The sequence below is a fragment of the Salvelinus fontinalis genome, chromosome 39 (assembly GCF_029448725.1).
Source record: "Salvelinus fontinalis isolate EN_2023a chromosome 39, ASM2944872v1, whole genome shotgun sequence".
In the NCBI taxonomy this organism is placed as follows: domain Eukaryota; kingdom Metazoa; phylum Chordata; class Actinopteri; order Salmoniformes; family Salmonidae; genus Salvelinus; species Salvelinus fontinalis.
Window position 1 is genome coordinate 20235582 of NC_074703.1, and position 15839 is coordinate 20251420.

General features: G+C 44.2%; 1 protein-coding gene across 2 annotated transcripts in view; it reads left to right on the forward strand.

Annotated features, from left to right (window-relative positions):
• tbc1d22a (TBC1 domain family, member 22a) overlaps window positions 1–15839 on the forward strand; it is a 162329-nt gene that overhangs the window by 11717 nt on the left and 134773 nt on the right. For both annotated transcript variants that reach the window (XM_055906168.1, XM_055906167.1), the window contains exon 6: window positions 11080–11150. In XM_055906168.1, the coding sequence (XP_055762143.1) occupies window positions 11080–11150 (71 nt within the window). The remainder of the gene's footprint in view (window positions 1–11079; window positions 11151–15839) is intronic.

Here is a 15839-nt window from a genome sequence, read left to right on the forward strand (position 1 = left end):
ATGTAGAAAATAGTAAGAGCCACGCGTCCTCCGAAACACGACCCAACCACGGCGCGATGTTTCTTCACACAATGCCCGCTTAACCCGGAAGCCAGCGACACCAATGTGTCGGAGGAAACGCCGTATACCTGGCGACCATGTCAGCGAGCATGCGCCCCACTCGCCGCAGGAGTCGCTAGAGCGCGATGGGACAAGCACATCCCTGCCGGCTAAACCCTCCCCTGACCCGGACAACGCTTGGCCAATTGTGCGCCGTCCCATGGGTCTCCGGGTCGCGGCTGGCTGCGACAGAGCCGAGCAACTGCGATGCAGTGCCATAGACAGCTAGCATCTGCGATGCAGTGCCTTAGACCACTGCGGCACACAATGTGTGACTCTGTTGCTATCAATTGATCTAGTCACTTTCTGTAAAACGGAATATGTATACACTACCTTTCAAAAGTTTGGTTATTTAGAAATGTCCTTGTTTTCCATTAAAACATACATGAAATGAGTTGCAAAACGAATAGGAAATATAGTCAAGATGTTGACAAGGTTAGAAATTATTATTTTTTATTGAAATAATTGTGTCCTTCAAACTTTGCTTTCGTCAAAGAATCCTCCATTTGCAGCAATTACAGCCTTGCAGACCTTTGGCATTCTAGTTGTCAATTTGTTGAGGTAATCTGAAGAGATTTCACCCCATGCTTCCTGAAGCACCTCCCACAAGTTGGATTGGCTTGATGGGTACTTCTTACGTACCATACGGTCAAGCTGCTCCCACAACAGCTCAATAGGGTTGAGATCCAGTGACTGTGCTGGCCACTCCATTATAGACAGAATACCAGCTATACCAGTACCTTCCCTAAATAGTTCTTGCATAGTTTGGAGCTGTGCTTTGGGTCATTGTCCTGTTGTCGGAGGAAATTGGCACCAATTAAGCCCCGTCCACAGGGTATGGCATGGCGTTGCAAAATGGAGTGATAGTCTACCTTCCTTGCATTATAATTATAATGTATTATGATTAAATAGCCTACCTAAAAGAAATCATGAGTCTGGTTAAACTATGTCGAATTGCATGGAATTAGCTTCAAAACAAAAGTTTTCTAGGTCCCTCAAATTAAACAAAATCAAGCTTGTGGTATATTTATTAAAGGCTATCTCAAACAATGATAATAATAAAGCTTGGAGAGCATGACAGTTTTCAAATGTGAAAAAAAGGGGTTCCTGGGAAAAAAAGTTGAACCCCTGGACTAATTCACTCAGCAGCTTAAAACGCCTGTCTATGTTTAGCTTTCTTATCAGAGCTAGCTGGCTAACTCATTGATACTGGTTTGGCCTGGCCTCAGACAGGGGTCTAGTTAAGCAATGATTGATAACTGATAAAGATACTGTACATTGGCTGCATTTAGAAATGGAACCCGATGAAAAGTTTTGGAATATAGGCCTATGACGAATAGACTGCCATTCCAGACACATACATGAATCACGATCTTAATCTAACGTCCTTTTTTTGTGATAAAATGTAACCACTTTGAAAGAGGTAAGTTAGGCTAGTTCTGTCCCTCCCTGCCTTCTGACTGAAACATTTGATCTGTATCATTTGGAACAGTGTATATTTTATCCCTGTCCTTCTGCTTTTTAATGAGTGTTTTCAGAAACCATAGTATAGATACCACCGTGTAGTTGTGTGAGCAGGATTTTGCGAGTCACAGCATCAGCTTTTACAGTTTATTTTGAGAGACTAAGAGCGGCGAACATCAGCCAATTACCTCTCTCTCTGATGGCGGAAACATAGCTGTTTCCATGGCGATGCTCTTTCCTCTGATTAGGCCTTGCTTCGACTTTCTCTCTCCTACTGTACCTCACCTTATCCCTGGCAATCTTCCCTGGACACTAAACCCTACCCTCCCCACATACACTCCCGTTTTACTCTCTGCCCTTTCTCCTTTCTTTTGCTGACTTGCGTTTCCTCTTTCTTCCTCTTGTTAGTCTCTGACTCTACCTCTTCTCTTTCTGCTGTATCTCTCCATCTCTTTTCATCTGCCTCTCTCTGCCTGCTACAGTTGGGGGAGCTGCTGATCTATGGAACTCCTTCTCTTGCTGCAGCCTCTAAATGCTACTGATGCTACTTATCGTTTCTCTCTGCATATTTGCCTTTCTCTCTCACTCTGCCTCTCTTCTTACACGTCTGGTCTGGTCTGGTCTGGTCTTGTTCTATACACCTCAGTGTTCATTTGAGACCAGAGGCTAAATGACAACTACTGTGATGATTATGTCTCTCATGGCGATGCCCTAGGCCTAAAGCTGCTCTACTGTGGCAGGTCTCACCAGGCAGGCCGTCAAGTGCCAGTTGTCTCCCTCTTCTGATTACTAATTCCTTTGGGCGTAATTACTTGGCACACAGTCAGCTGTTTTGTCACCAATAGCAGTTGTTTTTGCCTGTCCAGGCCAGTAATACATTAAGACTACTCTGACCTAGGTCTGAGTTCCTAACTGCTGTAGAGTACCAACTTGAGTTGCTTATAGTGTGTTTGAGTCCTTTTGATTTTTATCAACAGCTTTTCATCCCCAAATTGGAGGAATCCAGACTTGAAAGGCTTCCGGCCACCAATGATGGACTTTTCCCCCAGTGAACGTATGCGTACTCAGTGGCTGACAAGCTTTTTAGGAAAGTGTTGTCTAATGGCTTCAGCGTATGCTTCAATTCGGCTGGCGCGTTTGGCGAACCAGACAAGTGTGCTAGCCAACTACCTCGAAAGACCTTTGCTTGAAAAACGATACAAAAGCGACGATAGTACTTTGTGTCCATTTTGAGACACCGTTTACATACGTTTCCTCAAAATAGTCCGAATGAATCTATGATTACTCTAGAAATCTGTCACTCATTTTGACATTTTAGTCAAGCAGATATTAGTCTCACACTGCACCAATCTTAGCTAGATGTAAAATTTGTATCTCTCAATGAAACTTTGAATAACCAGTCGTCTCTCATTGAATGACAACAGACTTTATTGAAGAATCCCTACTGTTGACCAATCACTGACGAAGGGGCGTAAGACTTCGGCTGCCGACTTCGGCTGCCGACTTCGGCTGCCGACTTCGGCTGCCGACTTCGGCTTGCATCGAAATGTTTTTGTGTGCCCAAACAGCCGCGAAAACCCTTACTGAAGTCCAAAACTAACAAGAACGTCACAAATGTTGTCATAATATACAGTGCATTCAAAACGTATTCATATTAATTTTGTTACATTACAGCCGAATTCGAAAATGTATGAAATGCATGTTTTTCCTTGATTTACACACAATACCCCATAATGACAAAGCAAAAACAGGTTTTTGCAAATGTATTAAAAATAAAATACTTATTTACTTAAGTATTCAGACCCTTAGCTATGAAACTCAATGTTGAGCTCCAGTGCATCCTGTTTCCATTGATCATCCTTGAGATGTTTCTAGAAATTGATTGGACATTATTTGGAAAGGCACACACCTGTCTATATTAGGTCCCAGAGTTAACCGTACATGTCAGAGCAAAATCCAAGCCATGACGTCGAAGGAATTGTCCATAGAGCCCAGAGACAGGATCATGTTAAGGCACACATCTGGGGAAGGGTACCAAAACATTTCTGCAGCATTGAAGGTCACCAAGAACACAGTGGCCTCCATCATTCTTAAATGGAAGATGTTTCGAACCACCAAGACTCTTCCTAGAGGTGGCCACCTCCCCCTATTGCTCAGTTTGGCCAGAAGGGCCTTGGTCAAGGAGGTGAATAAGAACCCAATGGTCACTCTGAATGAGCTCTAGAGTTTCTCTGTGGAGATGGGAGAACCTTCCAGAAGAACAACCATCTCTGCAGCACTCTACCAATCAAGCCTTTATGGTAGAGTGGCCGGACGGAAGCCACTCCTCAGTAAAAGGCACATGACAGCCCGCTTGGAGTTTACATAAAGGCACCTAAAGACTCTCAGACCATGAAAAAGAAGATTCTCTGGTCTGATGAAACCAAGATTGAACTCTTTGACCTCACGTCTGGAGGAAACCTGGCACCATCCCTACAGTGAAGCATGGTGTTGGCAGCATCATGCTGTGGGGATGTTTTTCAGCGGCAGGGACTGGGAGACTAGTCAGGATCGAGGCAAAGATGAATGGAGCAAAGTACGGCGAGATCCTTGATGAAAACCTGCTCCAGAGCACTCAGGACCTCCGACTGGTTCGAAGTTTCACCTTCCAACAGGACAACGACCCTAAGCACACAGCCAAGACAACGCAGGAGTGGCTTCGGGACAAGTCTCTGAATGTCCTTGAGTGGCCCAGCCAGAGCGACACTCCCCATCCAACCTGACATATCTTGAGAGGATCTGCAGAGAGGAATGGGAGAAACTCCCCAAATACAGGTGTGCCATGCTTGTGGCATCATACCCAAGACGACTCCAGGCTGTAATCTTTGCCAAAGGTGCTTAAACAAAGTACTCAGTAAAGGGTCTGAATTCTTATGTAAATGTTTATTTCAGTTATTGTTTTTATTTTTATAAATTAGCAAAAATGTCTCAATCGTTTTTTTCTGTGTCATTATTGGGTATTGTGTGTAGATTAATGAGGAAAACAAATGAATCCATTTTAGAATAAGGGTGTAACAAAATGTGGAAAAAGTCAAAGGATCTGAATACTTTCCGAATGCACTGTATGCGCAAACTCTTTCGAATTGTTTCGGCTGGGAAGCATGCGGATGCCTTGACAGTGGGAGTATGACTCACTAGATTACAGTGTGGTAGAGTGCCAGCCTGGCAGAACTTTGTCTTCCCATAGTAGATCCAAGAGTATGAACTCTCCATGAACCAAATCACAAACAGTATAGAGATCTGGGGGCTGCCTCATAATCCCTGCCTCAGAACTGCCACTTCGTCTACAGTACATTTTAGACCTTAAAACATTTCATTTTTACTCAGCCTCATTAAAATTTGGCATCATACACACACTTTAGGGAGAAGTTTAAATAAGTTGGTTTTGAAAAGTGTCATCTGAAATTAGAATATTGTACGTTGTTAAAAACTTCACGGGTGAAGTAGGATAATTTATAAGAAGTAGAGGAATTTATAATGCAATCAGTTTAAGAAGCCAACCACCTCTCTCGGCAGTGACTTTGAGAGGCCGGGCTAGGGGGAGTTGACTGGGTCCTTACTGTACCGTTCACTTCCCAGTCACCAGCACTATATCTCACCATGGCTGCGTCCCAAATGGAACCCCATTTCCTAAATGGGCCTAGTGCACTATATATTCTTGGGTCAAAAGTAGTGCACTTTATCGGGAAGAATAGGGTGCCATTTGGGACGTAGACTACATTTCATCGTCCAGAAGCCAGGTGGTAATACGGAGGAGTATCTTTTTACAGGATTCCCATTAGTTCACGAGCCTGTCGTCACCAGCTGCTTGTCTCTTCGTCCTTTACCTGAGTTAATAGCGCTGTACTCTGTCTCTCACACAGACAGACTCAGTGCTTAAGGTTTAGAGCATCAGCTAAAACTTTTACAGCGCCAAATAAATGCGTCAGGCCGGATGACATTCTTGTTAGCCATGATAGTGATGATGTGGAGGTAGGCCCTAGTTTGTCCGCTGGGGATGTTCTCTTGGGCTCCCTGCGTTTGAAGAAATGGGGATCTGCCTGCCACTGATATTGTAGCCTCTCCACGTTAGTTTTACAGGACTACATGAGACACGAGTGCAGCAGGATGTTGCTTGGGATGTGGAGTTAGACCTCGCTCTTATTTATTGGGGTTTCGGCCATGATAGGAATAGGCCTACGGGATCTGCTGTCACTGTCTGATGTTATAGCCTCTCACTTTATGGTTTTTATGTCTGACACCGCCAAGGAAGTGTTTGTTTTGTAGTGTCTGTCTATGAATGTGAGCTGTGTGTGAAGACCTCTTGGCTGTCTGTCCGCCCCGTTGCCCTCTCCATCTGAGTCGTGTCTGAATAGTGCATGGCTCCGGCCCTGCCAACTGTCTGCCTCCCTCTGCCATCACTTCCTCACTCAGTCAGCACACAGGCTGACAGCTCTCATATTTCCTGATAAATGGCCTGTCTTTCTCTGCCTTTTTAAAATATATATATATTTTTTATTCCTCTCTTTCACGCACACACACAGGATGTGGATTGAAATCCAAGTACTTGACTCTCCATCTGGAGATTTGAACGACACAATCTGTGTTGGAATTGTACCGTACATTATAAACATTGCAATATTGAAGGTATTTAGCATCCATTACTTCAACTTCTCCCATAGGGATACAGCTGTTACAATGCTTAAACAGGAGGTACACGATGTTACGAAGTACCGGCGCGGCCGCAAGTGAAAATGTACTGTAGCCAAGGCCTATTCCTTGTGAGCTCATGAATAAACCATTAACGCAGTAGTCTAAGGACAAGGTGTCTGGGATAGGAAGTGACCTCCGGGGGAGAGATTCTATGACTCAACACAGTGCTGCTTCCCCTAGGATTTGTCAGGGGCGGGGGGGGGGGGAGGAGTTGTGAACATTGCCAATGGCGGTTTGTTTTAAAGCTGTTATCTTTCTGCAGTTCTGCACCCCTCATATTGTTGCAGTTTTAAAGTAAATTTCTGCCAATTCTACACACTTTCAATGTCTTCGCTATAGAAATAGGCCTACAGTACATTCTATTTGTCATTAGTAATCTGTGCTGGCATTTTCATTTAATTGGCATTCGGCTTTAATTATTTGACTTGGCCTGTGTCACTCTGTCTAGGATATGCCTTTTCTCGGTTTCTCTTAGATTAGCCTCATAGCTCACAGACACAATGCTGACTGACTTGCGTGCTTCACACTGTGCTTTCCCTCATAATCTCACTCAGGGCTCTGAGACTTCTGATTTGATTTAGCTCTGGGTCCACGTCCCTAGGGACCTTGTTCAACGAGTGTTTCAGGCTTTGCTATTTTATTATAATGAACAAGTGATATATTCTTGAAAAAGCTGTGTTTTTCCGAGAAACAAGACAGCTCTGGCCACTAATGAAATAGCATTTGCAATTTAAGACCCGGCTCTAGGAAACTGAGCAAGGTCGTATTGTTTCTTTCTCCATGTAGCCGGAGCTCCGGATGGAATTTCCTCATCAGTTAGCTGACTGAGTCAGCTCGGGAGGGGATGTTAAAGGGACATGCAGACCGCATCTTAAATAATATTCTATTACCTTTTTATAGTGCACTCATTTGAACCATTAGTGCTCTACTTTCAACCAGAGGTACCCATGTAGCTCGGTACTGTTGCCCTAATCCCTATGCGTGAATAGAATGTCATTTGAGATTTCCCCAGTTTAGATTTTTCGAGTAGTGTTTAGAATGCGGCGAGCACAGAGGGTGTGTTCCGTCATGTCCCGTGATGTTCCATCTGTGATGTATGGCTGCAGCAGGCAGATGCTCTCACACTGCTGGCCAGATGGTGCCAGGTAAATGTCTGACCTCCAGCCCTCCCCAAACACAGAAGCCTTGCACGTATGGCCATGAGAGCGGTCGTCTTTCCAGGTCATCAGCGCCCGAGGAGAGAGAGCGTGTAAGTCTGTGTCTGACTCTCTCTCCCCACTGTGAGATTAATGTCAGTTGGGAAACAGGTAGTTTTTAATTAACGGCTAGTAAGATTAATTGATTAATTAATGCGGCTGACGGGGCAAATGAGGGTTCGAAGGTGCAGAGTGCGGACTGAGGAGAGACACCGTTGAGTAGCTCTGTATTTAATTCATTGAGTGGATTCCTTTCCCTATAAAGTTTCTTCCCTCCCTGTAAAGCCTTGGGGTTCATTAAAGCTGCTACCTCAGTGTAACTGTGAATGGGGTGTGGTTCTCCCTCCACTGTTGTCTATCTACCTCTTTTTCTCTGCTCCCTACCTTCTCCTTCTCTCTCTCTCTCTCCTCCGTCTGCTCCCCCTTGCACTCCCCCGTCCCGCTGTCTTCTCTCATCCCTCTTTCTTCTGCATCATTTCATCATGCCTCTCCTCTCCTTCCCAACAGCTGCCCTGTGGCTCTAGAAGGTTAGGTTTAGGTTAATTACCAAGCCCATGCCATTAAAATAATCTCCATCGAATCAAATTTTATTGGTCGCATACACATATTTAGCAGATGCTATTGTGGGTGTAGCGAAATGCTTGTGTTCCTAGCTCCAACAGTGCAGTAGTATTTAACAATACACACATCTAAAAGTACAAGACTGGAATGAAGAAATATGTAATATTAGGACGAGCAATGGAGTACAAATACAGTACCAGTCAAAAGTTTGGACACACCTACCCATTCAAGGGTTTTCCTTTAGTTTGACTATGTTCTAAATTGTAGAATAATAGTGAAGACATAAACTACGAAATAACACATATGGAATCATGTAGTAACCACACACACACACACACACACACACACACACACACACACACACACATCTGTGGAATACGTAGGATATAATAGTGTGTGTGTGTATATATATACAGCAAATGTTGAAAAGGATGGCGTTGACTAGAATACAGTATATACTTATGAAATGACTCAAACCTTATTTAAACAAGTGACAAGTGTCTATGTACATAGGGCAGCAGTCTATGTGCGTGGTAGAGTAACCGGGTGCCAGTCGGCAAGTGACGGTGACTAAGTTCAGGGCCGGGTACTCGGTGGAGGCCGACTAGTGACGGCTAATTTAACAGACTGATGGCCTTGAGATAGAAGCAGTTTTTCAGTCTCTCGGTCCCAGCTTTGATTCACCTGTACTGACCTCGCCTTCTGGATGATAACAGGCAGTGGCTCGGGTGGTTGATGTCCTTGATGATCTTTTTGTCCTTCTTGTGACACCGGGGTTTGTAGATGTCCTGAAAGGCAGGCGTTGGGCAGACCGCACCGACCCTGTGAAGAGCCCTGTGGTTGCGGGCGGTGCATTTGCCATACCAGGTGGTGTTACGGCCTGACGGTATGGGTCTGAATGATGCATATATGATTTAGTGTTTCAAGAAGGCACATGCTTTACCTCTTGATAACTATATACATTTCCTGTCTACCTGCTAGGGAGCCTCAGGGCTTCTGTTTAAAAGCTTTATGCTGTTGGGGGCAGCTGTGTGATTCCTTACTGATGGGTTGCGTCCAAATCTCCTTTCTCCTGAAGTGTGCACTTGTTCACATCCCTTTATGGATTTGAAAGGATACGACTGGTGTACGGAAACCTACGATAGCCCGTGCCTACACCAATTCTATGCTTTTAAACTTGTGGGTAGTAGTGAACGATTGCACACTTCACGAAGAAGGATAGATTATTGGGACGCGACCGTAGTGCGCTGTGGGCTGTGATTCATTATAGAATCTATGTACGTCAGCAGAGGCCCTGGAGATACGGGGAGGAAATATGGAACCATTTCTATATCCTATAGGCTAGCCTTTATCCTATGTCTACCGTGGCACTGTGTTGTTGATTTTATATGGCGAATATATAATGAATGCTTGATTTCTGGCTTTTTGCGCTCTTCTGAAAAAGTGTTTTGAATCTCATTGGGAATGAAAATAATAAGTAAAAGGGTAAATAGATGAAAAACAAACATGCTCAGATTGTAGCCTTGCCTAAGTGGTGATGGTATACAAAGCAGTAGTGATATACAACTACGAATACGTTGTGTAGCCTAAGTGGACACTCGATTTAGCCAATGGACTAATCCAGGCCTTCCTGTTTAGAACAGGCCAACATTTCCCATTGCAATATCTGTCACTAACACAATACTGTCTTGCGTTTGCTTTAGAACTGCCGGGCCGTAATTTGGAACTAATCAATATGTTTGCTGTGTTATATCAGTCGTGCGCCAGCGCTCTGAGCAAGAGTGGAGATGGGAGTTTAGGCCTGAGTCAGAGATGATTTTGTTTTTACATGGAGGGAGGTAGAGTGGGAGGGATGGAGGGAGAGGTATAACGGTAGAGAGATGGAGGAGTCGTCGGGAGGAAGGGGAGAACGGGAGAACGGGAGTGGCGTTTACCTGTTTTGCCTGCCGTTGTCATCTCATCTACACACATCACCCCCCCCCCCCCCCCCCCCGCGCTCTCCTAACACGAGTGAGACAATGCACAATATGCAAGTACACTGAAGAGATTCTTGTGGAATTTGGATTGGAATAGGCAGGCGGAATGTTAATGATTCAGTCCTAAACTTTAGTTAGGCTGAAGCGAAGTTAGATGCATGGCTGTTGGTGAACTATGGATGAATGACACAGGTGAAGGCCTTGCCTGTGTCCCAAGTGGCACCCTAGTGTTTCATTTATAGTGCACTACTCTTTACCACTTTACCATGGCCAATAGGACTTAGCACTGCCCACTCCCGCAGAGTTTGAAGTATGCAGTGGACATTATGTGAAAGAATCCAGAATTAAACCATGGTTGCGTTCCAAATGGGACCCTATTTCCTATATACAGTAGTACACTGTTTTTGACCAGAGCACGAATGCAATGTGAAGAGTCCAGCAAAAACCATATTTTCTGGTGGTTTTATAGACCGTATGTGAGATTTATTCACATTAACGCTCGTGGGCCCCAGAACGCGGCCTCCTGACCATGTGGTGGGAAACCTCTTTAAACCCGTCAAATGCTAATGTTATGGGTGTCCGAGACGGTGAGGAGAAGCTTGGCATTTGGAATTAATTTGTATGTGTGCGATATCAGGGAATTTGGGGGAAAATATACACCAAATCAAAAAGCTTCATGGTGTTGTCTTTCAAGGAAATATGTTTTCCTCTAGAGCCAACATATGTTTTGGGTTCATTTTCTGGCATCACGGTCTATGTATGTGTTGGATAACAGGCAATTCTGAGTCTTTCGGGGAAATAGGCTGCACAGTAAATACGCATATTCTTTCCAGGGAATATGTTTTCCCCCTACGCAAACATGATAAATGCCTTAGGATACAGAAACGCCTACAGCATCAGCCTAAGGTTTTGTAGTATAATATGTAATTGATGAAATTTGTGTGTTCAAATATTGTCTTTTTTATTTTTATTTCTTCAGGCAAAGAATCGCAGTGGTCTCGTATGTTCTTTGAAAATGTCATAATGTAATTCTCTGTCTGTTCCCCTTTCAGAGGAATTACGAAAGTTGAGCTGGTCTGGAATTCCGCGCCAGGTTCGTCCAATCACGTGGAAGCTCCTTTCGGTAAGTAAGGGTGTTTTCCCATATAGTCCTCTTTAAAAGAACAATCTCAGTCATATTTTAATTGTGTTTTCACACTTGGCCCCTTTCAGCAAATTTTTCTGTACTCTGTACATTTTTTGTTCAGTGTGAACACTCAAAAGAGCCCTTAAAGCGAACCGAACTGAGACCGTCTCGAGAGGGGGGCCATAGCCTATCTTGGGTGTCCAGTCAAATGTACGTGTTAATAGTATCTTCTGATAACAATTATTATGTCTGATATTTTAACTAAACACAATCTATTAGCTTCCAAAATGTAAGTAGGTACAGTTGAAGTCAGAAGTTTATAGACACTGTAGACAAATACATTTTGCACAATTCCTGACATTTAATCCTAGTAAAAATTCCCTGTCTTAGGTCAGTTAGGATCACCACTTTATTTTAAGAATGTGAAATGTCAGAATAATACTAGAGAGAATGATTTATTTTCAGCTATTATTTCTTTCATCACATTCCCAGTGGTCAGAAGTTTACATACACTCAATTAGTATTTGGTAGCATTGCCTTTGAAATTGTTTAACTTGGGTCAAACGTTTCGGGTAGCCTTCCACAAGTTTCCCTCAATAAGTTGGGTGAATTTTGTCCCATTCCTCCTGACAGAGCTGGTGTAACTGAGTCAGGTTTGTAGGCCTCCTTGTTCGCACATGCTTGTTCAGTTCTGCCCACATATTTTCTATAGGATTGAGGTTAGGGCTTTGTGATGGCCATTCCAATATCTTGACTTTGTTGTCCTTAAGCCATTTTGCCACGACTTTGGTAGTATGCTTGGGGTTATTGTCCATTTGGAAGGCCCATTTGTGACCAAGCTATAACTTCTTGACTGATGTTGCTTCAATATATCCACATAATTTTGCGTCATCATGATGCCATCTATTTTGCGATGTGTACCAGTCCCTCCTGCAGCAAAGCACCCCCACAACATGCTGTTGCCACCCCCGAGCTTCACGGTTGGGATGGTGTTCTTGGGCTGGCGAGCCTCCCCCTTCTTTGTCCAAACATAACAATGGTTATAATGATAATGGCCAAACAGTTCTATTTTTGTTTCATCAGACCAGAGGACATTTCTCCAAAAAGTACGATCTTTGTCCCCATGTGCAGTTGCAAACTGTAGTCTGGCTTTTTTTATGGCGGTTTTGGAGCACTGGCTTCTTCCTTGCTGAGTGGAATTTCAGGTTATGTGAATATAGGACTTGTTTTACTGTGGATATAGATACTTTTGTACCTTTTCCAGCATCTTCACAAGGTCCTTTGCTGTTGTTCTGGGATTGTTTTGCACTTTCCGCACCAAAGTACGTTCATCTGCCTACGGCGGACTTTCTCAGTAGCAAGTCTATGCTCACTGAGTGTACATACTCAAAGTTTTCCTTAAATTTGGGTCACTTTGGGTCTGCCGCTGTGTACTCTCTGTTTAGAGCCAAATAGCATTCTTGTTTGCTCAGTTTTTTTGTTCTTTCCAATCTGTCAAGTTATTGTCTTTTTGTTTTCTCATGATTTGATTGGGTCTAATTGTGTTGCTGTCCTGGGGCTCTGTAGGATGTTTTGTGTTTGTGAACAGAGCCCCAGGACCAGCTTGCTTAGGGGACTCTTCTCCAGGATCATCTCTCTGTAGGTGATGGATTTGTTATGGAAGGTCTGGGAATCACTTCCTTTTAGGTGGTTGTATAATTTAACGGATCTTTTCTGGATTTTGATCATTAGCGGGTATCGGCCTAATTCTGCTCTGCATGTGTTATTTGGTGTTCTACATTGTACACAGGATATTTTTGCAGAATTCTGCGCGCAGAGTCTCAATTTGGTGTTTGTCCCATTTTTTGTGAATTCATGGTTGGTGAGCGGACCCCAGACCTCACAACCATAAAGGACAATGGGTTCTATAACTGATTCAAGTATTTTTAGCCAGATCCTAATTGGTATGTCAAATTCTATGTTCCTTTTGATGGCATAGAATGCACTTCTTGCCTTGTCTCTCAGATCGTTCACAGCTTTGTGGAAGTTACCTGTGGTGCTGATGTTTAGGCCAAGGTATGTGTAGTTTTGTGTGTGCTCTAGGGCAACGATGTCTAGATGGAATTTGTATTTGTGGTCCTGGCGACTGGACCTTTTTTGGGACGCCATTTTTTTGGTCTTACTGAGATTTACTGTCAGGGCCCAGGTCTGGCAGAATCTGTGCACAAGATCTAGGTGCTACTGTAGTAGACCCTCCTTGGTTGGTAACAGAAGCACCAGATCATCAGCAAACGGTAGACATTTGACTTCAGATTCTAGTAGGGTGCTGCAGACTTTTCTAGTGCCCTTGCCAATTTGTTGATATATTTGTTGAAGAGGGTGGGGCTTAAGCTGGTTAAAAAACACACATTTGCCCAGGACATTGTTTTCACTGAGGAAATGTATGAGTCTGCTGTTAATGTAAACGCAGAGGATTTTCCCAATGTTGCTGTTTTTCGCGTATTCCATTGTAGTTATTGGGCTCAAATTTGTCTACACTTTTGTGGATTGGGGTGATCAGTCCTTGGTTCCAAATATTGGGGAGGTGTACATTTTTTACATTTTAGTCATTTAGCAGACGCTCTTATCCAGAGCGACTTACAGCGACTTACATCTTATTACATTTTACATACTGAGACAAGGATATCCCTACCGGCCAAACCCTCCCTAACCCGGACGACGCTATGCCAATTGTGCGTCGCCCCACGGACCTCCCGGTTGCGGCCGGCTGCGACAGAGCCTGGGCGCGAACCCAGCCCAGCCTGGGCGCGAACCCAGCCCAGCCTGGGCGCGAACCCAGAGACTCTGGTGGCGCAGCTAGCACTGCGATGCAGTGCCCTAGACCACTGCGCCACCCGGGAGATACCGGGATACCGGGTGTACCTACCATAGGAGTCCCCTCAAAGCCTACCAGTTGACTATGTGCATACCCAGCGTGCGACAGCTGCAGGAGTTGTGACCCGTTTTTGTTGGTTATGTTGTCGTAGTTTTGCCTAGGGGGAATATGGGGGAGGGAATGCTCTCAACTCCAGGCAGGTGTTTGTCCCCCTGTGTGCTGAGGGTGTCAGGTTCTTGTCCAGTTCTGGCATTTAGGTCGCCACAGACTAGTATGTCCCTGGAAATGATAGCTTCTCCATCCTGGAGGGGGAAATCAGTCTTCATTAAACTATGGCGATTCTAGTGGGGGGGTTATAGGTAGCAAACAGGAGGACATTTTTCTCTGTTAAGATAATTTCCGTTTCAATTTCTAGCCAAATGTAAAATGTTCCTGTTTTGATTAATATAATTGTGTGAGTTAGGTCTGCTCTATACCAAATTAGCATAACCCCTGAGCCTCTTTCCTGTTTCACACCTGGTAGTTTGGTGGATGGGACTACCAGCTCTCTCTAACCTGAAGGGCAACCAGCCTCCTTTTATACCAGGTTTCATGTAGGATGACGATGTCTGTATTTCCGATTCCTGCGATGAAGTCCAGGTTCCTGCTCTTTAGGCCAAAGGCAGATGGATGGCCTTGGATATTCCAGGATGAGACAGTGAAGGCATTGTGTTCCATAACGTGTCCATTGTTATTGGTCCAGCTCCACCTGCCTTACCTCCAGCTGGGTGAATGTATCCTGCATTTCAATGAGGGAGGTAGTACTCTGTGCTGGAAGGTTGACTTTCTGCTTGGGGTTGCTCATCTGTGGTTATATAATGAAGAGGTCTGACCCGCTCGGGGTGGGGCTATCTTTCTCAAGGGAGAGCTTCTCCTGCTGGGCTCATTCTTTGATTAGGTGAAAGTCCAGCTGAAACTGTTTGGGGTTGCCCTGTACCAATACTGTTCCTGACTTATAGAGATTTATATTAGCTGACTCAGAGTCCTCGTTGTCTAGTATCCTGAATTTCCACCCCTCGTTAACAGAGGGGTAGTGTGCAAATATAGCATTGTGCCATGCCAGGGGATGGTTGTGTGGAAGATGAGGTTGCTGATGTTCCCAAAAGTACCTCTTGATTTTCCATAAGTCGCTTCATTTTGTGATCTTGCCTCATAATTCTTTACATACACGGGGTACTGTATTTTAATTACCTCTGAACAGTAGGAGGCAGCTTCTAAGGCTTCTCCATTTGGTTGGAGTAGACTATGCGACTCTCCTGCCATTGTTAGGATAAAGGCTTTGACACCTCTCACTTGACACCTCAGTGCTAATTGAAGTTGTATCAAGCTTGGCAGCCTTAATTTAGCATTCAGTCCTTATAAAGTAATCTAATGTATTTTTCTTCTGGGCTTTTGGAAATAAGATATAGCTTCAGACTGAACATTACTCACTCAGTTCCAGGTTGGAGGGTGTTTTCAGGTTTCTGTTGTTTCCCAGAGCATTTGATGTAGTTGTAAGCCTTCCAGGTGATTTACGTAATTCCGTCCAAAATCAGGTTGTAGGTTTTGAGTTTTGATTTGGAGTGAAGGTTATGTTGTAGAGGGTAGCATCCTGTATATGTTCCTGACAAAAAAGCCACGTTTATCTAACTCTAAGTCTATATATTTTTTAAGAACATGCTGAAAAATGCAGGAGCTCATCTGATCATGACCTTTGTCTCTTCCTCTCTCTCTCCAGCCCCCCCTCTTTCTCTGGGTGTCTCTCTCTCCAGCCCCCCCTCTTTCTGTGTCTCGCTCTCTCTTCCTCTCTCTCT